Source organism: Tupaia chinensis, unplaced genomic scaffold (assembly GCF_000334495.1).
Source record: "Tupaia chinensis unplaced genomic scaffold, TupChi_1.0 Scaffold000152_1, whole genome shotgun sequence".
Classification (NCBI taxonomy): Eukaryota; Metazoa; Chordata; class Mammalia; order Scandentia; family Tupaiidae; genus Tupaia; species Tupaia belangeri.
This window is the reverse complement of record NW_006159623.1, coordinates 1,164,686-1,191,465: the sequence shown is the minus strand read 5'-3', so window position 1 is coordinate 1,191,465 and position 26,780 is coordinate 1,164,686. Positions and strand designations below refer to the sequence as shown.

Genomic DNA, 26,780 nt, shown 5'->3' with positions numbered 1-26,780 from the left:
AGTCGGGCGCGGACGGAAGTGCGGGCGCGGGGCGGAAGCAGCGACGTTGGCGGCGCGAGGCTCAGGTGGGTCCCGCGGGCCCTAGTCGGCGGCGGGCGCTCCGGGAAGGGACTCGGCGCTGGGCGGGGAGGGCACCCCGCGCCGCTGCCCATTTCGATCGGCCTTGGAGGGAATTTAATTAAAACAGGAGCTATAAATCTATTAACCACCGGGGGGAGATTCCAGATTCCAGCCGTGTGTGTGTGTGTGTGTGTGTGTGTGTGTGTGTGTGTGTGTGTGTGTGTGAGAGAGAGAGAGAGAGAGAAGGAGAGAGAGAAGGAGAGAGGGAGAGGGAGGACAGGCCTCTGAGAAGTGACTGATGGGCGGGAAATGGAAGCTTTTTAAGAGAAAGCAGGAAACGTCTCAACTTCATGCTTTCAGTGATGCACAATGTCCCCGTCTCGTTTTTTAATTAAATTCTATAAAGTGGCAATATAATCACACTTGACAGCCTGCTGAGAGGACTGCCTTTTTAAGTAAATATTTTCCAGCAGCCATGTTGACCTTTCATTGGGGTGAAGAGGTTGAAAGGTGCAGCGGGGAGCAGCGGGGAGCAGCGGGGAGCAGCGGGGAACGGGGAACGTTGTGAGTGCCTGGGCTCCCTGGGCTGGCTGCACCTTCTCTCTGCGTTCATGGGTAGATGCAGACCTCTGGGTACTGAGCAGTGAGAAAAAAAATCAGAGACTCAACAAATACTTAGCCTTGTCAGTCACCCCTGACACACAACAGTATGTAACAACTTTTTATTAAGTCCAAGGGTAGAAAAGTTCCCACTAAATTACTAACATGAATAGGCGTGTGCCTTAGAGTCTTTCCAAATAAATAGTGTTTACGTAGTTCTTTACATGTTAGTGCCCTTTAAAACAAACAAACAAACAAACAAAAAATCCACAGCATGGCCCAGCTTGACCCCAAGATTCTCAGTTCTTCAAGGACAGGGATAATGTCTAGGATCTGTTATGTCCCAACATGAACCCAGCTCCTGAGACCACATTGCCTTGGGTAAGCAGTCCCTAGAATCACGGGGTCTCAGTGTGGGAGACACCAAACAAGTTGAGGTGGCTGTCAGAGGCCACTGTCTTCTTATTTAGTAATAGCTTATAAAAGCGTGTATGTGGGTGCATGCCCAAAGTTCCAGAAAGAGAATGGAGAAGGGATTGCGTGTCACGGCCATCCCTTGGGGAGTTATTTCTCACTTTCCTTCTCTTTCTCTCTGGGCAGTGCACATGACCTATGGCAAAAATCTTTAAAAAAAATAAAATGTGTGTGAAGCTCTCCTCCAATATTTGGAGCTGTACACACTGAGGTGCATTACAAGTAAGTAAGATATTTTAAACACTTGGGGAAAGAGGTGTCTCCTGTAAATGCTGAGTGATTATGGTACCACGGGGCAAGGCAGACTAATCATGGTTCTGTGTGCAGCGTCATAGCCTAGTGACCTGGATCCTGCTCTGCCGAGAAATTGCCTGGAACCAAAAAGGACTTGTTGTGAAAATTAAATGGGTGGCCCCAACTGCTTTAGAAAGGCAAAATCCCTGTATTTTTTTTCTTCTGCCTCCTATGCTCAGTAATAGCCACCTGCCCAGGAAGGATTCTTTTTTTTTTTTTTTTGTCCCCTTCACCAGAAAAATATGTAGCTATGTGGTTTTATTTAAATAGACTGTGGTAACAGAAATGAGGGTTTCCTGACGGGAATGTATAGGACTGTGTTTCTGTTTTGCTCCAGATGCCTGGCTCTGTACTGCTCTTAAGCACCCAGAGGCACTATGGGAAGATGTCTTCAAATAAGTTATTTTGTTAATTATGAAAGTTTCTGTAGTCTATAACTTATATACTCTAGCTGGCTGATGCATTCAATTACTGTACTCTAGGGCTTGGGGTTTCAAGGTGACATGGTACAAGTAGTGAGGTGTCTTTAGGCTTCGTATGTGAAGTCTAATTTTTGCCATTGCTTTATTCAAGGTGTGTACATCAGAAGAAGCCAAAAGCCTGCTGGAAGTTCCTGAGTGCAGTTCTAATCTTGTTTGCAGTTATTTCAAAGGGGAGAAATCATCTGGATCAGGTATGTGTAGCTACACAGGTTGCAAAATGAAAAGTTTTGGATAAGTTTAGCATAGATAGGATTCCACATCTCTAAGTTCCTGTTCCAGTACAGCCACAGGGAATAGGAAGCATGAAAACATTATTATCTCTCTCTCTTTTTTTTTGGGGGGGGCGGGGGGCACAGGACATGTGCACTTGCTGGAGAGACACCAAGAGAAACAAGACAGAAAGAGAAAATGAGAAATCATCTCCCAGGGGGATGACCTGCTGCAATCCCTTCTTCATTCTCCTCCCAGGAGTTTGGGCATGCATGCACTTGCACCCAAGGTGATTTTTCCAGTCACCAGGTTTGGGACTCAAATGATGGTCAGCCATGTGGGAATCTAGCCACCTTAATCTCCACACCACCTGCTCACCCCCATCACTGTCTCTTTTCAAGTGTATTTATTTATTCATGCCATAAGAAAACAAGAGAGAGGGAGACAGCACTGCCAAAAGGGTTCTAACACTGCGATCCACCCCAGCCTCTAGCTAGCCATGCTGGCAAGCAAGTATGTGCCTAGTATCCTCAAGGAGGTCTCTGGACTTGAACTAAGAACCTCCTTATGTGGGATGACCTTGTAGAGTATCATGTTTTACTGCTCTGCCACCATCTGGCCTCAGAAAGCTTACTCTTGCCTTTTCCTGTGGGAGCCACCAGGTCAAGAGGAGCATGGTCTTCTCTCTCCACCATGGCATGTGATTGTCCACAGATATCAGTGTACTCTGAGAAGGCGGAGTCATCTAGCAGAAATGTCACTGTGCCTGCTGTGGTCAAGTCTCCCATCTGACCGGATAGTGTGAATTTCATTCACTTCAACTTGTGCAAAAATGACAGGCCGTATGCGGTCAGTTAATTAGCAGGCCATCAGACCAGGGCTGAGTCTTGGGTACTGGGAGAGCTATGGTTCAAATTCTCTGAGTTCAAGGTGGTAGGACTCACCATTCTAGCCAGGGGGCTTTTGGAAATATGTGTCAAGGAGGTCACGTGTTTGTGCCAACTAAGAGCTGGCACTGTTGGCACCGCAGAGTGAACACAGCCCAAAGAGGTATGCCATCTGCTCTACCCTGCTGCCTCGGCCTTCCAGCACTAGTTATGGCTAGAAGTGTCATACTGAGGAAGGTCCTGAACTTCCTTTGGTGGTTGAAGATAAAGTTGAAGGCTACAAGGAGACCAAGAAAGTTGTTTTGCTTCTGAAGAAACTTAAGGCCTGGAATGATATAAAAAAAGGTCTATGCCTCTCAGCGAACCAGAGCTGGCAAAGGCAAAATCCAGCACAGGGGACCCTGCATCATCTATAATGAGGACAGCAGTATCAGAAACATCCCTGGAATCACCCTGCTTAATGTAAGCAAATTGAACATTTTGAAACCTGCTGCTGGTGGGCATGTGGGACATTTCTGCATTTGGACTGAAAGTGCCTTCTAGAAGTTAGATAAATTATATGCACTTCGTGGAAATCTGCCTCCCTCAAGAGTAATTACAACCTTCACATGCACACGATGAACACAGAAAAGTCCAAAGATCTTGGGAAGTCTAGAGATCCAAATAGCCCTCCAAGCACCACACAAGAAGATTCATCACAGAGTCCTAAGAAGAATTCACTGAAAATCGTGTTGAAACTTAACCCATGTGCAAAGACCATGTGGCAGAACACTATTCTTTATCAGGCCAGGAATCAAAAAATGGCCAGATCAGGTGGCCGCAGCACTAGAGGCCAAATTTCATGAGAAGAGGGTTGCAGGCAAGAAGCTTGTAGTAGGGAAGAAGTGAAAGGGAGTTGGTGCTAAAAAGCAAAAGAAGGCCTTGGTGGGAAAAAAGGCTGCAACTATTCAGAAGTCAGCAGCTGATAAGAAACCAGCAGCTGGAAAGAAGCAGCCAGCAGAAAAGAAACCTACTACAGAAGAAAAGAATCCTGCTGCAGAAACCCTTGCATTTTTTATTCTGTGAAGTTTAGTCATTTTGGACAGCTTATTTTGAATAAATACCTTGTCTGAAGCAAAAAAATAAAAATAAAGAAGAAGAAGAAAACCTTACTTTCTTTTCTAATCCTTACCAAAGTTAAAGTTTCCAAACATGGAGGCAAGATGAAGAGTATCTACCATTTTTAGAAAAGTATCTATCTTTAAGGATTTTAGAGCATTTCTCTAGTAACAGCTATACTGCTGTTATATATGTTTGTCAGATTTTCTGTCCAAGGTGTGAGGTTTTTGAGGGCAAGGATTATACCTTAGTCACTTCCACATTTCTAGTACCTAGCACAGTGTCTGGCACTTTACTTATACTCAATATGTGCTGTAGAAGTGAGATGACAGTGTCCCTGAAGAGAGGCTGTTTCTATAAGGAGCATGAAAACAACATCGGGAATATAGCAGGATAGAAAAAAGGATATATAGCAGTAACCTCTCTTCAGGGGGTTACTAGATGCAATTAGGACCTACTGCTTTGAGGGCTGGCTTTGTAGCCTAATGGTCAAGGGAGCTAGATCCCACATGGCTGACCACAGTTTGAATTCTGGCCCTAGCTGCTTGAAAACTGCTCTGATCACACGTGTGTGTGAACTCAAAATCCCAACAGGATGGAAAATAGAGAAGGGATTGCAGCATGCTCACACCCCATTAAGGGGTGCTTTCTTCCTCTAGATGCATGCACCTTTGACAATTAAAAAAAAGAAGTACTGCTTTGATAAACAGCTTTGAACAAGGAAGGGCATATTTGAGACTGGATGGTCACCAAAGTGTTTTCTCAGGAGATCTGGGCTGGTCAGTTGCAGGGCCTTTGTTTTGTTACATGGGATATACAATCCAGGCCTGCCCTGCTCAAATCCTCACCCAAACATTTGTTTAGCAAATATCTGGAAAAAAAAAATCCATTTGAAGTTGAACCAAATCACTAGCTTACCTAGGGCACCAATATCTTGGTTTGGTATTGCCTGAAGGATAGTCTGGTCACTGTTTTAAGTCCAGGATGCACAAATCATATTGAAGGAAATCCATGCTTTTCTCCATTGCTAAATACATCCCAAAGAGTTCATAGTTGACAGATTTTTGTGTTTTAAAAAGCTGGCATGTGATAGATGCTGCTTGCTTCTGTTGCCAATGGGATTGTCACAGAAATCAGAATGTTATAACTGGAAACAAATGAACTTCCTTTCATTGTTCCAGTACTTTTTTATATTAATCATGAAATAAAGGGGAAATGGTTTCTAATGTAGTTAGGAGGGATGGACATGACATTGAATTATTTGATTTTTTAAAACTATATAACATGTAGCCCTTCCAGTCAGCCAAGATAAGGAATAATATTATTTAATAGAAACTCAGTCAGCTGAAGCAACTTAGGAAATAAGTGGGGTGGGAGGGGGATCTAAATTCAACAGTTTCTCCAGGTACAATAATGAAATTAATGTGAATCTTCTTAGATTTAAAGATCAGAGCTTCATTGTTAATAGTAAAAGAATTCTGCCATCAGAAGCTGAGACCTTTCTTATTCTATCTTTAAATTAGGCTTAAACAAAATGTGATATTCATGATTTGGTATACCTGAAGATTAATTTGTAATGCTTTTGAAAATTTTTTTAAAGGGGGTTGAACTTGAAGATCTCTTCTGGTTCTGAAATTCTGTGTTGATTTCATTATATATATATATATAAAAGAAATGCCACTCTTCAAAGAGAAAATATAGAGAAATAAACAAAAATATCAAGTATGAAAGACTTGAGTTAGTTATTAGTTTCCTTATTCATATAGCAAGTAGAACCTTCAAAGTCACTTCCTTCTTCCAAAATGTTAAAATATTCTATCAGTAATAGCTACTAACAAACAGAATAGGGGTCCAGTAGATGGCGTAATGGTTATGTTACTGGACTCCCTCATAGTGAACTGCAGTTCAAGTCCTGGACCTGATGACTTAAAACTCATGCCAGGTACATGTGCATCCATGTCCAAAATCCCAAGAAGAGAATGGAGGAGAAGGGATTGCCATGTGGCCATCCCCTGGAGGAGTGCATGTGCATGTGCCCTATAGCAAAAATCTCTCTTAAAAAAAAAACAAAAACAGAATAGGACTCATAAGTTGGTAGTATTTCACATAACTGAGGGCTGACAGGATCTGATTTCAAGAATGATGCTTCTCAATGTTCATACTAGCACTGTACTTCTACAGGTTTAGATCTTACTGGTATTATAAATCCGGGAAAATGCTAGGTTTACCAACTCTAAAGTCCAAAGCCATTCACTACAAAATGGCTAGAAACAAATGAAACATCTTTCAGGCCTATGTGGTCATGAGAGAACTTCACCTCTTCAATAAAATGCATTGTAAGTAGGTGAAATATTAGTGGTACATGGAAGACATTGCCTGGTTGAATGGATTTTGAATTGCAAACAGTTGTTTTTGGAAACGGTATTGTGTGCTTTTCAAATAGCAAGAAAGTTGGCATTATTAGCTGGGTATAATAAGACTAAGATGTTTTAATGAAATTGCCTTCTTTCTGGGTCAATATTAAGTATCAGAAATATCTTCAAAGGGAATGGATCATGTTGGTTAAGAAAGATAATGTGGAAAGGAGTCTGCATAATTCCCTGTGCACTTTGTTACCATCCCTTGAACTTGAATGATTTTGCCCTCTTCTTAATGCTATCTTTATGGAATGAAGGAATTTTCAAATTGGTTTTTAAACTCTATTAAGCCCTCATGTATGATATAACCCAACCACATTATTCAGGTTTTCTTGGCTTTCAGGACTAGCTTTGCAGCCATTATGTCATAATTGAACTGAACATTGTTGCACACTCTGAATTTGGAATATGCTGCTCTGGCTATGGGCCAGTTGCCGAGTCAGTATCTTTGGGGTTGAGGATGGAGGGAGAGGTATAGTGCGTGCAAACCCCATTGCATTAACAGGGATTAGTCCAGAATCCCCTTTAGACTCCTGAGTACCAGAGCAAGTGTATCATGAGAGTACATTATTGTTCATGATTAGCACCATCATTTTATTTTTCTCAATTGAATGTTTTTTTCTGGAAACTCTTCCCTGACATTGTCATGTAAACCAACTCCATTACAGAGTAGACTTCTCGGAAGCAGTGATCTGGAAAGTGTGACTGCTAAGGATCTAAAGAGTCTAAAACAAATATCACTGAACTCCCACGTATGTGACCCTGGTTCGAATTCCAGATCTGGCAACTTAAAACTCACACCAGATGCATGTGTGTATGTGTGCCCAAGGTCCCAGGAGGAGAACAGAGAAGGGATTACAGTATGGCCATCCCCTCTGAGGGGTGATTTTTCGCTTTCTGTCTCTCTGTCTCTCTCTGTCTCTCTGGTGAATGCATGTGCTGTATAGCAAAAAAAAAAAAAAAAAGAGAGAGAGAAAGAAAAAAAAAAAAAAAAACCCCCTAAAGAAAAAAAAAAAAAACTCTTGCTTACACTAAAGATCCCTCTCCCTTCCACTGTGCATTTGTCAGCTTGCTGAAGGCTCAGACAAAGACAGCAGCACTTCTGGACATGGAGGAGAATGCCAAGATGAAGAGAATCTACCATTTAAAATAATCTGTCAAGTGTACCTAATTGTAAGGAAGAAAAATGTATTGTTCTTCCTTTTAGGGGGAGCTTTTTCATCTCTAGTGCTTAGGCAGCTGGGAGATGAGTGCCTGGCTAGTGTAATTTCATCATCCCCATTCTCTGACTTAGTCCTTTCTGACACCAAGGCTTCCCAAGTAAGCTTGAGGTGAGAGAGAAGAGTTTGCAGTAAGCCAGTGCATTTACACTTGTGTCTAGAGTTATAGGTGAATTCTGGTCTTCTTTAAAGGGCTGAGTATTTTAGCTTCCTATGAAACTAAAGATACATACAGAAATAAGAGAACAAAAGGCAACCAAGAAAATGACCAGTTCAATGCTAGGGACAAGAATTATCAATAACAATGTAGAATGTTAACTCCCAGGATTTAAATGGAAAGATTGGACCACAGCAACACTACATATTCAACAGAAGAAAGTTTGAACATAAGACTGAACTGGCGAAATAGAATTTTATGACTTTTGAGTAAAACATTACTGATTTTTTTTTTACTATGCTTTGTTTTCCCAATTTAAACAGTTTACTTTCTTTTCAGTTTTTGATAGGTTTAGCAATATGTTAAAATATTTTTCTTGTTTGTTTCTTTAAATGAAAACATAAACTTTTCTTCCTTCCTGATCCCTCTGGAGTTGGAAAATATTTGGGAAGATTCTTATTTTGTGGGAGAAGGGTTATTTGCATAAGTTCAATAATGCTTGTTGCATTGATTCAAAAATTGGAAATACTCATTATTGGACAGGACTTTGGACTGGAATGTCATATCTGAAGATTAATTAGAAAACCATGGAACTAACGTGGACCTCAATTAAGCTAACAGAAGCTCTTAGAAAGATGGCCTAGTACCATAAAAAGTTCTGCTTGACAGAGAGGATTAGAGAAGATATATGAAAGAATTTATAACATAAAATAACCTGGACTTTTCCAGCCCAGTGTTGTAATTAGTAGAGATTGCAAATGAGCAACCACACCAGAGAATTATCTTGAGAAAGACTTTGAAGGAAGAAAAAGAGACTAATCTTTGCTAGCAGATGGTATATATCCTATAGGGGAAAACTATTGGGTCATTGGAAAAGTCATGACACATTTTGCATAGAAATATATATCATGACTTTTCCGAAGATCCAATAGTTTGAATCTATTCAAGACCTTGTGCAGTGATAGGCTAGTCCCATGGCACTTCTTCAGTAGATTATTTCCCCTTCTCTAATCAGGAGAATATTTGAGGCCCACAGTTCTCACTATAAATGAGAGAACCAGACATTTCCATTCTACAGTTGACAGAACTGAGGCTTAAAGAGATGAGGGTCTATCTAGGGACTTCTCAGAACTGGTTAGTGGCAGTTGCCTTTCTCTTTGGGGTTTATATTTATGAAATCCTCACTTAAAAATGAATGCAGAGAATTCAAATAGTAAATTCTAACTGTAACTCTATATGAAGAATAACTTTAAAGCACTAAATGAAGAATTATACCCTTTATACCTAATTCCCCTGATGAGTTGGTAGGAATTGTGTTCATTTAAATGTATTTTGAGCTCTCTAGATAATTTATTCAGAACTGCTTGGAACAAGTTTTGTCTTTAAAGATTATCAATAAAATCCAACCTTACCATTACCTGGGCAGCTTCTGTTTGACATACATGGATTTAGGATATAATTGGTAAAATAATAATGGTACTGAATTTTTCTCTCTTTTGAAAAATAAAGGCAAATATTCAGAAGGAGCAAGTGGATTGCAACTAGCCATGTTTAAAACTATGAAGGGGAAACATTGATTCCTCAAAAACTAAATTTTAATACTCTGTTCTATAAGTCTGTGGAGACTGAGTAAACAAGTTAATACCTGGTGCTAAGGTATCTGCTTGTCTGTCTTACATAAACTTAGTGACATCTTCAGTAGCAGAAAAATATGTTGGCTTTTTAAAAAAGAATTAATTCAATTTTATTTATTATTATTTTAGTTTGATGAAAGAAAGAGAGAAAGTGAGAAAGTAAGGAAAGCAAGCTGCCAGGTCTGGGACCTGAACCACGGTTGACCATGTGAGAATCCAGCGCCTAACTACCACGCCACCTGCCAGCCCCAAATATGTTGGCATTTTAATCAGTGATTTTATGTCTTAATAATTTCTATTTAAGGAATCTGAGTTTTTCAGCTATTTATGTTTGAAATATTTTTCAGCTTTGTAATTCCCTATTTATGAAACAGCTATCTTCCTTTTAAAAACCAATCAAAGCACATTTTAGTTAGTAAAATCGTTATTATTTCTTTTTTATTGCCAGAGGGTGTATGCACTCACCAGAGAGAGAGAGAAACCACCCCCCAATGGAGTATTGTCATGCCATGTAATCCCTTCCTCATTCCTCCATCCTGTCAGTAGAATAATTAATAATAGTAATAATTTACTTTTAGTATTATTTAGTAATCAATAGTTAAACCTTCTCTGTTCTGCTTATAACTTATATGAAGATTTTTTACATTCGTTAACTCTTCGTAAGGTACCTAGTCAACTTTTGCCTTCACTCTTATCCAGCAATCTACTGTCTCCATCCTCACCAGAAATATCTGTTAGTTAGAATGTTAAATTAGGCAAGCTAGTCAAGGTAATCCATTTTAGGGTAGGCACTGGTTGGAAGTTTTAATTTCTTTGGAGCAACATCAGACACAGCTCTTATTTGTGGTAAGTTATTGCACTTCCCCCATTCTAGTCAGGCCCTCATTAACTCTCTTTGATGAAAGACTACTCCCTCTTTCTGAAAACACTCTCTCATTGGCTTCTGCGATGACACAATCTTCTGGTTTACCTTATTTAAAGGACTAATCACTGTCACATCACCCTGCTTTACTCCCTCCCTTGCATATATCACTATACGATACTATACGATATAGTGAAGAAACACTATAATGTGAGCCCCATGACGCCAATGTATCTTGCTTTCTAGTTCACTATTAATCTAGCACCTATACTAATATCTGATACATACAAGCATTCGATAATTATTGAATAAATGAATGTTGTTCATTCCAAACCCAGATTATTATAACTGACTTCTGACTTTTTCCAACCTCCATTTTCCTTTTCTCTATTGTACATTCTGCATGCTGCTGTGAGGTTAATCTTCTAAAACACTGATTTTATCATATCATTTGTTCAAAATCCTTAAGTAGTTTATAAGACATACACAATAAATCATATATTGCTTAAGCACTGTTAAATCTTCCACAGTCTCATCCTACTTCACCTTTCACAGCTATTTTCCATAGTTCTTTTTAAAAATTTTTTCAATTGCCAGAGGGCTCATGTGTTTTCCAGAGAGACAGAGTGGGAGAAGGTGAAAACACCCACCAATAGAGTGTGATTACACTACAATCCCTTCTCTTCTATTCTGCATTCTTTCAGGATTTGGGGCACATGTACCTGCAGTGTTTTTCAAGTCACCAGGGCCAGGATTTAAACCATGGTTGACTATGTGGGACTTGGCACCATTTAACCCTAGGCTATGGGAACAGCTCTTCCACAGTCACTTTAATAGAAGTTTCTTTATTCCATTCAGGTTTTTCCCATCAAACAGTTATGCCATTCCTACCTCGGTATCTTTTGTTTAGTCTTTGATTTGAAATACTTTCTCCTTCTTCTGCATATCTAAATCCTAAATAATTCCGTATCCTTCTCATGTGAAACCACCTTCACTGTCATCCCCTAATTCTCTCCTCCTCTTTCTCTTACAACATCTGAAGCTTCCTATTATGAGAGGACTTCAAATAATTTGTAGAAAATGGAATTAAAAGATAAAAATTAAAAATATAAACTTTCTCAACATAAGCTCTACTATGTTCAAGACACTTTTTTAAAGTGTTGGTGCCAGCCATTTAGTTCATTTCTAAAGAATGTAGGGTCTTGGGAATTTAACCATCTCAATTCGGTTTTTTTATAGTATTAACTGAAGAGAAATAGATTCCCCTTAAGAAGTCAGAAGGAACCAAATCAGAACCATAAAGTAGATGCCCAATGACTCCCCATTGAAACTCTTACAAAATTGCCCTTGTTTGATAAGAAGAATAAGCAGGAGCATGCATTGTCATACTGAAGAGGGAATCTGGTGAACATTTCCTGGGTGTTTTTCTGCTATAGCTTCAGCTACCATTCTCAAACCATTCTCATTATAAGCAGATATTCTTCTCTTGAGTGATTTTTTGTATAGAGTGTGTGTGCTCACTGGAGAGACAGAGAGAAAGAGAGTGAGAAATTGGTCTCCAGGGAGAATGGCCACACCACAACCTATTTTCCTTGGGATTCTGGGCATGCACACACATGCACTCAGTGAGAGTTTCAAGCTGCTAGGTCTGGGACTCAAACTGTTGTTGGCCATGTGGGAGTCCAGCACCTTACCCACTATGCCACCTGCTGGCCCTAATGATAGCATTCTTTAGCCCTCCAGAAAGCCAACAAGCAAAATGTATTTGAGCATTAAAAAAAAAAAAAAAAAAAATTGTTGCCATGATCTTTGCTCTTGACCTGGACCACATTTGCCTCTTGGTAGCCATTGCTTTGATTGTTCTTTGTCTTCAGGATCGGACAGGTAAATCCTTATGTCATTTCCTGTTACAATTCTTTGAAGAAATGTTTCAGAATCTATATCCCACTTATTTAAATTTTCTGTTGAAAGCTCTGCTCTTGTCTGGAGCTGCTGTAAGTGCAAAGCTTTGGTACCCATTGAACAGACAGTTTGTTCAACAATTTTTTTTTAAGAATTATTTATTTATTTAATTCCATTTGTTGTTATTAATTTTTTTAACTTGACCAGACAGAAACAGAGTGAGTGAGAAAGGGAAAGTGAGAAAGCAAGCTGTCAGGTCCGTGACTCAAACTACAGTTGGTCATGTGAAATCCTGCACCTTTAACCACCATGCCACCTGCCAGCCCCCAACTTTTATTTTTCAGTCAAAATTGCATAAGCTGAATCAATCAAGATGTCTGTGGTGTTGACTATTGTTTCTGCTGTTAAGTGTTGGTCCTCTTCAATTAGGACATGAACAAGATTAATTTTTTCTTCACAAATTGATGCGTATGGCCTGCCTCTGCTGGCATCATCTTCAACCTCATCTTATCTCTTCTTAAAATGACTTATCCATTTGTAAACTGTTGATTTCTTTGGGCATTGCTCTTATAAGCTTTTGTAAAGAATCAATTATTACATCATTTTTCCATCCACATTTCACCATTAATTTGATTTTTAAAAGTTTTTTTAAGAGAGAGTTTTGCTACAGGGTACATGTAGTCACCAGAGAGACAGAGACAAAAAGTGAGACATCACCATTCCTCAGGGGAGATGGCCGTGCCACAGTCCCTACTCCTCCATTCTCCTCTTGGGATTTTGGGCATGCACGCACATGCACCTGGCTTGAGTTTCAAGCATCTGGGTCTGGGACTCGAAACATGTGGCCATGTGGGAGTCCAGTGACACAACCATTACACCATTTGCTGGTCCCTTGAGGTTTGTTCTAACTTCAGGTTTAGCAGGATTCATGTTGCTCTGAGAGGGGCTCCTTTCACACTGATGTCTTATCCTTCTTAGTGTCTTGAATTAAATCCCCCTCAGACATACTTTAAGAAGTTAGTACAAGTTTATTTTGGTCAAAACATTTTTTTAATCCATGCATATTTTTTCACAATATGCATTTCCCATGAATTTCTTGAAGACTCTCCATACATGCCTTTGTAATAACTCCTCTATTTTTTATACACACACACACACACCCACACACACACACATACACACACGTACATGTCTTCTCACTAGAATTTTTTTTTTAGCTCTTCATGAGTTTAAATCATCTCTTACTCATTTTAACCCTTTTTTCACTCCCTCCCTGAAAATGAGTGATTAATATCACTAGTTTACTGATCACTGAAACCAGACACAATTTTTATTGTTCCAGTTAGGAAGTTAACACCCTTCTTCTAAATCTACTGGAATACATCTGTTATTCTTGTTGCTTTCCTCTAGCATGTGGAATTGATTACTCCATGTGAGAGCTTTATTTGGAGGGGGAAAAATGGGCTAAATACCAAGCAGGATGAAGAAAAAAATTAATGACTTAATTTTACTAAGCATTAAAATGGGGTGAAGTAGGAGTATTCGTTCTAAATGGCAGATATGTAAATGCTGTATACCTTCAGTGAAAGTGTAATCTTACTGGCTAGTCCAGGCTCATACTTGAAACAGCCAAAGAACTTTTCCATAGAGCAGTATGATAAACACAAACTAAAGTAACATCATTAAGTCTGAAAAGTGGAAGAGACATCCAGATACTTGGAAATTCCATAATTATAGTAATAATTTGAAGAGAAGTAAAATGGGCTTTTGTCTCTAGGCACTCATGTGATCAGTCAGTTGTTTTTGGAGACTGATTCTGCACTGGCTTCTGTGGTCCCCTGCATAGTGACCCTGTTGGCAATGAAATCTGGAAGTAGAAGCTACAAGGTGTGTGGTACAAGGGCTGCTTCTTGCACCCCCTGACTGGGGTATGATGGAAGCCTACTCATAGCTTAACGTATTATGTGGCAGCAAATCAGCAGTCCAAAGTGCATAGTCAGAATGAAGCTGAGCAGGAAGCCATGAACAGCTGAGCCCACAGGCAGGTGGTTAGCTCAGGATCTCTGTTGCAACATCTTGCCTACATTGGCTCCACCTCCTCAGCAGTTCCCCTCACCAGGTGCCCTGACTGCTAGGGCTGAGGTGCTAGAAAAGCACCCAGGATCCCACCCATGCCAGTGAGTTAGGGCCCCACTGCAGATAGGGTCTTCTAACCCTAACTCCCTGTTTCTGTTGTAGTCTCATTCTACTTCTGCTTAGCCCCTTGGGATTGATGTAGTAAAGAATTTGATTAATTCTCAATCTGGTTTTGCCTCTATACAGTGCCTTTCCTGTTATTGGCTCCACAAAGACCATCTCTCTCTTGCTCTTGCACCCAAGATCCTAGGCTAGGTTCCCACTTTGAGAGAGGGAGAGAAGTTCAGACAGAGCTGACTGACCGGTGAAGCACTGGGGAACCATCATTTATTCCTGTTTCCTTAGATTAGGTAGAGTTCAGTGACCCAAATGAGGCCCCTAAGAGTAAACTCACCTTTTTACACAAACTTTAGGCAATCTAAAATAATGGATTATGTTCCAAAAGAGGTGTGTGTGTGTGTGTGTGTGTGTGTGTGTGTGTGTGTTTCTAGTCATTTGGGTAAAAATAGAAATGTTACACTTAGTTGGTAATGAGTGTAAGATGGAGCACTTAACATCTCACATGGCACAAATGACTAACCGGAAACTCTGAGCCTGTCTTTGTGGAGCACAGGTTCAGTGAGCTACGGTAATAGTGTTTGGTTAATGTCAGCTCAGCATTACATTTACATTATACTCTGGTGAAGACGCTCCAACATTATCTGTTAATAACCAAGGCGGTACCTGGGCTGATACGGACTTTTTGATTTTGCACATGAACTAGCAGTGCCCCTCTCTGATGAGGGATCATGTGAGCTTGGAGATTTTCTGTGCCAGAGGACTCTTTGTATGAATAAAAATTCTGGTCAGTGAAGGTCAGTTTCTCTACTCAAGCGAGAACAATGTTGTTTCCCTTTAATCAGACACACACGGTGAAGAATCCAGGTACTAGCTCCACATAAGTGATGTGCAGTCATAACCTGGGCAGCTCCTCATGCAAGAAATGAATAATCCTTAATAAAGGCTCCAACGACCCTGGCTTCTTTCTGTACCGTAATCAGTTGCTTTAATGCTATGCTCTTCAGTGCATTGCAGGGAAAATGCTATAAAGTTAAGTTATCTTCCTTATCTTGCTTCAAGAGGACTGAAGTGGTCCAATCAGTCCTCCCCCCTTGTTGTATTCTGCCATAAAGACCACTGGAGTCAGCCTTAGTTTTGTTGGAAGACCAGCATTCCCTCTCTTTCAGGGTGATCTGTGCCTCTGAGTGGCACTGACTTGAAACAGCAGGAGTCACCATCATTATTGTTAGACTCTGCAGTTTGTGTTAAGCACATTCTAAATCTAGTTGTATGCCTTTTGCTTTTTTGTTTGTTTTTTTTTTGGGGGGGGGTCTGTGACAAAGGTGACCCAGTTGTGTTTCTTTGATATTATGAACACAGCTCTTTGTGCTCATATCACAGAGAGGCACATAACAAAATACAAAGGATAAAATTGTGTCTGTGTGTAATAAGGACACATATTTCATGACTAAATTCAGGGACATAATAAAAAAACTGTTGTCCTCTCAGTCATGAGCTTACAGGCGGAGCTAACAGACTGCCTTTCAGGATTTTTTTTATAGTGCTGAGATACTGTTCAAAAATAATCGAACTAATGAAAATGTCACATTGACAGAGTAGCCTGTATTAAGATTTTACTTCAAGAAGGCTTGATTTGGTGAATGTGACATTGACAGCAATGGTGTTAGGGCTTACAGAGTTAGTAAAATGTTCTAAGAAGAATATTATAGGGTAACATTTTCATTTTATTTTTTCTATTCTAGCTTAAAGGGACTCCAGGAATTAAGATATTTTTGCCTTAATGTATGCCTAGGAGAGGCACAAGGAGCTTTTTTTTTTTTTGGAGAGGTTTTCGCTATAGGGCGCATGCGCTCGCCAGACAGACAGAGAGAGACATAGAGACAGAAAGCGAGAAATCACCCCCCAGGGGGGATGGTCACACCGCAATCCCTTCTCCATTCTCCTCTCGGGATCTTGGGCACGCACACACACGCGCCCGGCGTGAGTTTTAAGCCACCAGGTCCGGAACATGAACCGCGGTCGACTACGTGGGAGTCCAGCGACATAGCCATTACGCTAACTGCTGGTTCCCGAGCTTTTTTTAAAAATGATCAGACCTAAATGTAATTTTATAATACAATGCTTCCAAAGAAATAAGTTAATTTATCAATATGGAAAAATGCATGTTCCTTAGGGCATTTAAAAAAACATGCAGGTAGTAAAACTGCATAATACTGATGTGTTTCTCAGTAAACAAATGTGCCATGTGTAAGTGATTAAAAACATGTAAAAAGTAGAAATGAGAGTAACAGTGGAAAAGAGAACTAGTTGTAAACAGAATGCTACCATCACTGAAGACTTTACTTAGCTCTCTGGGTTGGTTGAACAAATATTCCAGCAAATCTGGAATGAATAGCAACTCTGTTTACTATGACAGGTTTTATTTGTCTTGGGTATAACCAAGACCACATGCTGTGTTTTGTCATGTTGGAAATACTGAAGCAGATTTCCATTGTGAATGTGAATTTTTTTAAAGCCTTAACACCTCCATCTCAACTCAGTGAGGTAAAAGCAATAAGTTTTCCTTTTCCTTCAAGCCAGACATCAATAAATCTTAAATCCCTCCACCAAATGCATATAGCTGCAGTCCACTGTCTTGGTTGTAGTCTTAGGTCTCAGCCGTAGATGGCCTGAACCCTCTCATTTACAAGGCTGTATTTCTCCCTGCAATACAGCTAACTTGCAAATTTTCTTCTTCTTCTGTATATAGTAAAATTCATTTAATTCCACATCCTAGGAAGGTATACATTGTATAGAGCCTTCCCAAATCCAAGGATGCAGAAATTTCTCTCTAGCACAAAGCTGGCTAACATTCCTGCCCCTTGTTTATATCCTGTATAGACAAAGCTGTGTTCAGAAGCTGTGTCTACAACAACATTCACCTATTGGAGTTGTTGATTCTGCTGAATTTATAGAAAATGTGTGTACCAGGGCTTAACGCTCAGTAGAGAGTAGCACAGGATATTGTGAAATTGCTTAGATATACTTTCTACCTTGGAGTAACTCTGAGTAGCAGAGCCTTGCAAAATTCTCATCACATTCCTTTTTTATACATTATCTATATTGTTTAGTTAGCAGGGAAATCAGGCTAGAAGTGGAAGAGAAACGGCTTAAGAGTGAAGGGAAGATGATTGGTTTTATGGATCAGTATCTGGTCTTTTTGTCCTGTAGTCTTCATGCTAGTTCGATATGGCTTTGTGGTTTTCCCTAAAGTCATATCAGTCTGTTTGAAATTAGTTTAAAGTTAATCTTATACTGAGAAGTCTGTTCACCTGGTGAAAATTAGCATGTAATTAATATAGTCATGTTCTGTGCAGCAGAACAGAGGGTGGTGAAAGGGTTTGATACCAGCTGCACCATTTCAGCCTAAAATCTTGTGGACATGCTGAGGAGGACTAACCTTTAGTTACGATATGAGATAGACCCAAATAGTGACTGCCGTGTACACTGAGTATCTGATCAGGGTTAGACATGAGATTAAAGAGGGTAAGAAAGGCTCACTCCAGTACTTCTAACATTCAAACAAATATTTGAGCACCGATCATGTATCAAGTTAATTGGGGTAAATGGAGATACAGGTATAAAATAAAAAAATCTCTGCTCTTGTAGAACTTACATTGTAATAGAGGGAACATAAATAATATTAGAGAGTAAAGAGGAAAATAAAACTATAGCAAGGTATGAAGATGGAGAGTGATGGGCTGTCCAACATCGGTAAAGTAGTTCGTCATTAAGGCCTCTCCTAGGAGGTGACATGAGGCCCAAGACATAAGAAACTACTTACAAGCTTTTCATACAGAAGGAAAGCACCTGCACACATTCTAATGAACAAATAATCTTTTAGTATTTAAGGAATAGAAAGAGAACCTTTATAGCTCCATGTTGGCAAGATAAGGAAAGGGGAAGTGATCGATGAGGTCAAGGAAACAGAGTAAAGCAAAGTTAGGAAACAGCGATCCCCAGGAATGAGTTCATCTTGGGAATATAGATAAATGATCAAGTCAACAGTCTTATGTCAAGCAAAGTAGGAGGATGGAGGAGCATCAAAGCCTAGTATTTGACATGCTGCTACTACCAAGCTGTTCTCATTGGAATCTCTCCAGTAGAAACACTAGTATATTTATGTATAAGGTTTTCAAAAGTTATGTCAATCTCCTTTTAAAATACTTAAAAGTTGAGTATATATTTTTTTTCTGACTAGTTAAGTCAGTCTGATTCTCCCTATTGTTCCTCCAACTACAACTGTGTGTTTGTGTATCTCTTGCAGTGTAGGGGCAAAGACCTCAAAAGATATAACCTGCACCAGATAAGCTGGTAACTATGGTGCTTACTTATTGTTTTCTTTACTGTAGCAATGGCTGCATGTTGAATGCTTGCCAGTACGATAAGCTATAGCTGCGAATTAAGATGATTTCAAGACAGCTCCATATTTTAGGGGATCAATGAGATGTTAGCAAATCTGCAGGTAGAATCTAATTTTCTATTCAAGTTAATAAATTCATATCATTTACTCACAGATACCAAGTGATTAAACACACAACTAATTCATATATATGTTGTTTTTCTTTTTTTTTCATTCTGAATTCTGTTTTGTTGGGAATACAGTGAATGTTGAGGCATCATGGAAACTTTCCAAACATCTGGGCCTCTTAGACACTCCTGTAGACCAACAAACAAATCTGAAGTCTTTGAATTCCATCATAAGCTTGCAACTTACTATTTGTAAAGAGCAAAGTCTACGATGCATCAATTTACTGGTTTATTTTTCCTTTGGTAGAATTACAATGCTCTGGTTTCAAGGAAATAGCATGCAACTTGCCAAATCCTCCTTTGGAGTCTTCTTGAGAAATCTTTCTGCCTCTAAAACAGTTCTGCCTGTGCTGACTTTATTCACAAAGGTACAGAATGAAAAAGTAAAATTACTATCTTAAAAATATAAAGTTATTAAAATTGCTGGGTGAATAAAGTTGTATATTTAAGAAAAGGGGACAAATTTGAAAGGAAAGACAAGGGAGTAAACTTTCTTAAGACCTATTCCTCAGTTTTTCTGTTAGTACACCAGCAATAACTCTATTTCCTACCCAGACACTTCATTGTCTCACAACTACCAGAGGGTAAATTAAAAGATGTAAGTGTCTTCTGACCTCTACTCTGAAAAAAAAAAAAAAAAAAAAAGATTATAATGTGATTTTAACATTTATCATGTTGAAATTGTTAAATTATTTTGGCCTAAAATGGCCACTGCACTCTCACACTTGGATTTTTATGAATAAGCCAAAATTGTACATGTTAGGCTGTTTTCCTATGCTGGTTGGTAGGTGATAGCCAATCACAGCAGCTAAGCTTTAGTCAGTCACAGACATCCTGCCTTTTAAACTGTGTTAAAACAGACAAACTTCAAAATATAACCAACCCAAATCGTTTCCCTACCTCATCCCTTCACTTTCGTTTTTTGTATCTCATGTGCCTGTTCCTATACACAAAATTTAAATACTATGTGGCCACAAAGCCAGCCACAGTTGCTTAAAAGTTGATCTACAAACTCCCTGATTCAAATCATATTGAATTTGCTCACTTAAAACTCCCCTTAATTAAATTAGTTTACTTTTCTTTTAAGAAAATACAGTCACTTCTTGTTATTTGTGGTTATTATGTTCTGTAAAATCTCTATGAACACTGAATTAGCAAATACCTAACCATATTTCTAGAGGAAATACAGGGTTAGGTTCCTGTGAGACACTAGTCATAATATTTTCATCAGCCAGTCAAACATATAACCTTGCTTTATGTGCATTTCTCTTTAAAGACACCTTATTTAATATACATCGTTGATTCATTAACAATGAACTCACAGCCAGCAGCACGTAGCTCATGCTTGAAAGAAGCTTATCTAAAATGTGTATCTAACACGTACCTCCATAAGGCACATCACAGCCTACTGGGGCTTAGGAACAGCAGACAGCATTTCAGCATTGTGCTAGATAACATTGCTTTGTGTGACTTATGACAAAAAATAAAGTACAGGGTAATGGTAACTTTATGAGTAATACCACAATTCAAAGAAAAAGTCTCTTTTTTTTAGATTTTTCAGATTTTATGCATTTTAGCAATTTGAGAATATCTGACAGTTATCAAATAATAACGTTTATGTAGTTTTTTAAAATGAATTTTTATTGAGAATATTTCATCTAAACCATTTTTTCATATTTGTAACTATATGTTCTACTGTTGGAAATTATGGGACCAAAAATATTTCATCATCTGAGAGCCTACGCTGGGAAATGCATGTGAGAATAAATCACAGAAATAAAATAATACCTAAAGCTGGTGGTGCTCACTCTGCCTAACTGTTCTGAACCATTTGTCAATTTGGGCAGCAGAGCCAAAAAAATCTATAAAACAAAACAAAAACCACACCAACCTTCCATTCAGCATAATATTTAAACTGAAGTCTCGATCCATCCATTAGATGCTTAATAAGATCACAGTCACCTTCAGGAGTTCACTGTCCAGTGAAGGAAACACTTCAAGTACAATATCAGGCTTCTGTCAGCTATAAGTAATAGAAAGTACTTCCAAGATTGGGGCCAGCCAGTGGTGTGGTGGTTAAGGTGGCTGGATCCACAGGGCCAATGGCACAGGTCAAGTCCCACACCAGACAGTACACCAGGTACATGTGCATGCATACCCAAAATCCCGAAAGGAGAAGTGGAGGAGAAGGGATGTGTCAGTCTCCCATAGGGAGTGCTTTCTTACCCTTTCTCTAGCAAATTAAAGAATAAACAAAAGGGGAGTGCTTTCTGGCTCTCTTACTCTCTCTTTCTCTCCAACAAGTACACATACCTTCTAGCAAATTAAACAAACAAACAAACAAACAAAAGAAAAGAAAAAGACAGACTTCCCACAGTGACTTAAACCAAAAAGAGATTTTATGGGCTGGTGTAGTTTTAGGAATACCTCAACTTAGGAACTATGCACGTTACCAGTCTCTTCAGTTTAGATCCTCTGGGTTAAATCTGCCCTCACTCTTGCTCTTCTCATGACTGCAGCTATCCTAAACCCTAAATCTCATATCTCAGACCTCTATAGAAACTCCACCAAAAGTCTTATAGCTATCCAAGGTTGCAATTGGCCTATCATTGAGCCAGTCATAGCCAAGAGGGATGGGATGTGCTGATTACAAGCCTAAGTTAGGTGTTCCTCCCTTTTCTTAGGGATGCAGTCAGCTACTTGCTGAGAGTAGTTCCTCTGAGGTAACCTTGTGGCAATCTTGCTACGTGAAATGGGAGTGGTTGGTGGACAGCCAACCCAAGAAATGTCTCTTTCAACTCAGGGATAGAGTAGGTAACAATCCCATGCAAAATTCTAGAAAAGGAAGTTCGAATGGTCTAGACCACTGGGTCTTATCCTTTTTGGGTTTCTTATACTTTTTAAAATTTGAAAACTTCCTCATAAAAATACATGCACATATTTACATGTATAATTTGTATATAGACTTAATGGATCCCAGTTTTTTAAAAAAATAAGGTGGGGGACCAGCAGGTAGCGTGGTAGTTAGGGCGCTGAACACTCCCAGACCTGGTGGCTTGCTTTCACTTTCTCTCTCTCTCTGCCTCTCTCTGGTCAAATTAAAAGTAAATGAACAAATAAATAAAATTAAATTAAATAATTCTTTAAAAAATAATAAGGTGAAAGAGGCCAGCGGGTGGCACAGTGGTGAAGGTGCTGGACTCCCACGTGGTCAACCACAGTTCAAGTCCTGGACCTGGCAGCTTGAAACTCACACTGGGCACTTGTGCATGCATGCCTAAAATCCTGAGAGGAGTGTGGAGAAGAGATTGTGGGGTGACCATCCCCCCCAAGGGGTGATTTCTCACATCTGGTCTCTCTGTCTCTCTCTTTCTCTGTCTCTCCAGTGAGTACACACCCTATAACGCCCCCCCCCAAAAAAATAAAACACTAAAAAATAAAAATTAAAAAAAGGTGAAAAAGTTGATCTAGCCTATTTCAAGTTTTTAATATAAAAGGAACATTTTGGTACATTCGGTACTTCTGCAATTTAACATGTTCTTGTTTAGCTTTTTTTTTTCTTCAGAGGTTTTGTTTTGTTTTGAGAGGTTTATGCTACAGAGCACGTGCGCTCACCAAAGAGACAGAGAGACAGAAAGCGAGAAATCACACCCTAGAGGGGATTGCGGCGTGACCATCCCCCCTGGAGGGTGATTTCTCGCTTTCTGTCTCTATGTCTCTGTCTGGCGAGCACACGCGCCCTATAGTGAAAATCTCTCCAAAAAAAAAAAAAAAAAGATCCTATATTGACTTTTTTCTCAGGAAATTTTAGCACAATTATCTTAAAATATCACAAACTATCCATAATTTGTTTATTATTAATGCCAATAATAACATGATAAGTCTAATTCTCTGCCCCAGGAACTTAGGACCAAAAAGGCCCTTTGATGATCACGGTCTTTTATTTCAAAACAAGCTGTGAGTTGAGGGGGAGGAAAGACCTTTTATATAACCATTCATCTCTTCCTATCATGTTAAAAAGCTGGTTTTATAGAAGCATCTGTAATGTTAAGTCTGTTTTGAGCTCATGAAGGAGAACCAATAGCTGGTCCCTGTTCATAGAGTCAAGTGCTGAAAAGCCTCTGAAATCTGCCAACAGTCCATAACATTACCGACAGACTTCTCCAGTAGATGTTTTAAGAGTGTAAACAACAGACACTAAAATTTACTTGCTCTTCTGATGGATCCTTAGTTGGGGAAACCTGTTACTAACATTTGTAATATGAAAACAGGTGACATATTTTGAATTGGTACAGTTTTCCAAAGTAAATAGGTTTGTTTGTTTGTTTAGATTTTTTGCTATAGGGTGCATGTGCTCACCAGAGGGAGACAGAGAGAGGATCACGGTCTTTTATTTCAAAACAAGCTGTGAGTTGAGGGGGAGGAAAGACCTTTTATATAACCATTCATCTCTTCCTATCATGTTAAAAAGCTGGTTTTATAGAAGCATCTGTAATGTTAAGTCTGTTTTGAGCTCATGAAGGAGAACCAATAGCTGGTCCCTGTTCATAGAGTCAAGTGCTGAAAAGCCTCTGAAATCTGCCAACAGTCCATAACATTACCGACAGACTTCTCCAGTAGATGTTTTAAGAGTGTAAACAACAGACACTAAAATTTACTTGCTCTTCTGATGGATCCTTAGTTGGGGAAACCTGTTACTAACATTTGTAATATGAAAACAGGTGACATATTTTGAATTGGTACAGTTTTCCAAAGTAAATAGGTTTGTTTGTTTGTTTAGATTTTTTGCTATAGGGTGCATGTGCTCACCAGAGGGAGACAGAGAGAGGAAAAGTGAGAAATCACCCCCCAGAAGTGATAGCCACACTGTTTCTTCACACATTTCCTTCTTTTCCATTCTCTTCTCTGAATTTCCGGCACACACATACACACACATGTGCTAGCATGATTTTCAAGCTACAGGGTCCAACACTCAAACTGCAGCAAGTTATGTGGGAATCCGGTGCCTTAACCACCACATCATCTGCTGGCCCTCTGAATAGCTGTTTTTTTTAGAGGGGCAGTAACAGCCTTTATCCTAATGGATTATTTCTGTGGACTGATTAGGAAAAATAGGCTGTCAAGGCTCAGCGTCTCCCAGTTAGGACAGACTTTAAACCACTCCAGTAGCATCAGCCAAACTGACTGTATGAGGCCGTTAAGTTGCTCCTGGCGGGATGAACAAAGCCCTAGATAGATCAGGAAAAATAGTAAGCATCTATATTATACACACACACACACACACACATATTTATGGAGGGAAAAGAAAATACAACCAAAAAAAAAAAAATACAGAGAGCCCATCTACCATGAAACACTAGCTATTTATAAGGTTCTGTGGTAGTATTTTGCTCTGGAAATAAGCAGTGTAATTAACCTGGTAGAAAACTGTCCTTAAAATGAAGTATAAACTACTTCTTGTGGGTTTTTTGTTAGGTCAAATACCATTCTTTGGGTTTAATGGCTTTATTTTTCTTTCTTCCTGTAGGATCCATGCCCCCTTTGTGATGAAGCCAAGGAAGTACTCAAGCCTTATAAACACAGGGTAATATAATCACAGTGTGGCTTTCGTGTATATGGATGGATATTATATGTGGTATAAAATATCTGCCTAGATGCCTTCTTTAGGAAAAGAGATTAAATGATTTTTCATTTGAATTTTCTTTCTGTTCTTCAGAGAGAGTTTAGTGCTGATTTCCATAAAACTCATTACCCCTAAGTGTTTTTCTCTGAGCAGTCCTTGTTGTCTTCCTTTCTTAATATGAGTCAGAGTTAACTAGCAGGTAGAATATCTGTGGGTTCTTTAAACTTCTCTCCTCATTCCTTTTACTTTATTTTGTAATTTTCATGGAAGTCTCTCCCTGTAGCAAACCATGACACTTTTCCCAATCAAATACTTCTGTCCTGATTTGCAGGCAGCTGCTTAGCTGGGACATGTTTTACTTCACTAGAGCTAAATTCCCTGGTGCTGAATGTAACAGGTGTAATAGAAAAGCAGCAAGATCAGGAGATAGAGAATACAATGAAACTAGTCAAGTTTTGGAAATCAGGGCCATTAGATCATTATGAACCTAAAACAGACAATAACAACAAAATGCATTATGAAAATATCAGCATTATTAACAGTCTGAGGATCAGTTTTATCTCTGCAGTTGTTGTGCTGTTCCATGGGCTCTAAAATACAGAGCTTTAGCCTGCATTTGTTTCAGTTTATTTTACAGGAGGTGGACATCACACTTCCAGAAAACTCTGCGTGGTATGAAAGGTATAAATTTGATATTCCCGTCTTTCATTTAAATGGCCAGTTTCTGATGATGCATCGAGTAAACACCTCCAAACTTGAAAAACAGCTCCTGAAACTTGAGCAGCAAAGTGCTGGAGACTAACTGATGCCTTCCTGACTCTCTCTGTCCATAAGGCAACTTCCTGGGGAAATGGCCATGGCCTCATACTACTTTTGTCACTTTCACAGAGTCCTAAGGATGTTCTGAACTCAGTGGTGCCAAATAAATGTTGACATTCCTCTTCTGACTGATGAAAGTACCAGTTTGGGAACTGTTCACCTATTGGCATTTCATAAGATAAGAGGCAGAGAGGCGATGATGGAAGGAGGGAAAAGTGCATTTGTCTTATTTATTTTTCCCATTTGTATGAATATGGAAGCACTTCACATTCACTGGACAGTGCCGTTCTAGGAAGAAAGCTCTGCATTCCTGCTGCTGCCCTGGAGGGCTTAACTTTTTAATAAAGGAATAAATGCTCTTCCACTCAGTTGATAAAGTGAAATGTGAATTGTTAATAACTGCATAGTCAATAAAGGGATGTTTTAACAAATACAGCTGCATAAAACAGATTTCAGTGGGATTTAATAATACCTGTTTAAAATGAGAGTTCATTTTTGTTAGGTAGAAGAGAATAATTATCCTAACTAAAGAGGCTTCATTTGAGAAAGACAAAAGAAAGACTTAAACCCCTCAAAATGTGTGTAAGAATATCAACATGCTTTACACGTAGTCAAGTGAATTGATTCCTAATACTCGGAGTGCTGCCTTTGATAGTTATTCAATTATCATCAATTGAGTTCATTCAACTTGTTTAAGACAGTGGTTTTATCAGGTTTTAATACCATGGGGAAAATTTACTTTTAGTCATAACTGGACAGGTATGCCATTTAAAGACAAAATATTCTTCACCATCCTATAGAAAGTATTAAAAATGTAGTTATGTACTCTTATTTGTATTTAGTCAGGTTCGGCCCAGATAGGAATGGATTCACTTAAAAACAAAACTGCCCTTTCCTCTTAAATTCATATCACTTCTAATTCCATTTATAATGAAATTCTTTTATGAACTACTTGAATGAATTTGGATATTATGAGCACTAGATTTTAATTTGATCAGTATGATTTAATCTTAGAAATGATAGAATATTAGTGCTAGCTTTCTGAAGAGGCTGCCTAGTCCTGCCGCACCCCACCCCCCACCCCCAGTTTATACAGGAAGAAGATTCTAAAATGCAAGGACTTACTCCAAGGTCATACAGTCAAATGGCAAGGCCAGATCTTGCCCCTACCCCAGCCCCAAATTCTAGTATTCCTGGGACTTACTGTAGGAGCCTCATTGTATTATCTGACATACAGCATCTGCATCCATTCTAGATCCCATACAAATTCGCAAGC

At 39.2% G+C, this 26,780-nt stretch overlaps 2 protein-coding genes and 1 pseudogene across 2 annotated transcripts in view; all 3 read left to right on the top strand.

Moving 5' to 3' along the window:
* The first annotated feature begins 2,010 nt into the window (after positions 1 to 2,010).
* On the top strand, positions 2,011 to 25,877 carry CUNH5orf63 (chromosome unknown C5orf63 homolog). Its single transcript, XM_014586639.2, has 4 exons — positions 2,011 to 2,101; positions 19,310 to 19,430; positions 24,590 to 24,646; positions 25,311 to 25,877. Exons 2-4 carry the CDS (start codon positions 19,317 to 19,319, stop codon positions 25,485 to 25,487), a joined length of 348 nt encoding a protein of 115 aa, XP_014442125.1. The 5' UTR covers positions 2,011 to 2,101; positions 19,310 to 19,316; the 3' UTR covers positions 25,488 to 25,877.
* The window catches only part of MARCHF3 (membrane associated ring-CH-type finger 3), a 225,392-nt gene continuing 200,631 nt past the window's right edge, over positions 2,020 to 26,780 (top strand). Inside the window, exons 1-2 of the mRNA XM_006145534.3 lie at positions 2,020 to 2,101; positions 24,590 to 24,646. The gene's annotated coding sequence lies outside the window, so the exon portion shown is untranslated. The remainder of the gene's footprint in view (positions 2,102 to 24,589; positions 24,647 to 26,780) is intronic.
* On the top strand, positions 2,521 to 4,116 carry LOC102468824 (60S ribosomal protein L4 pseudogene; annotated as a pseudogene).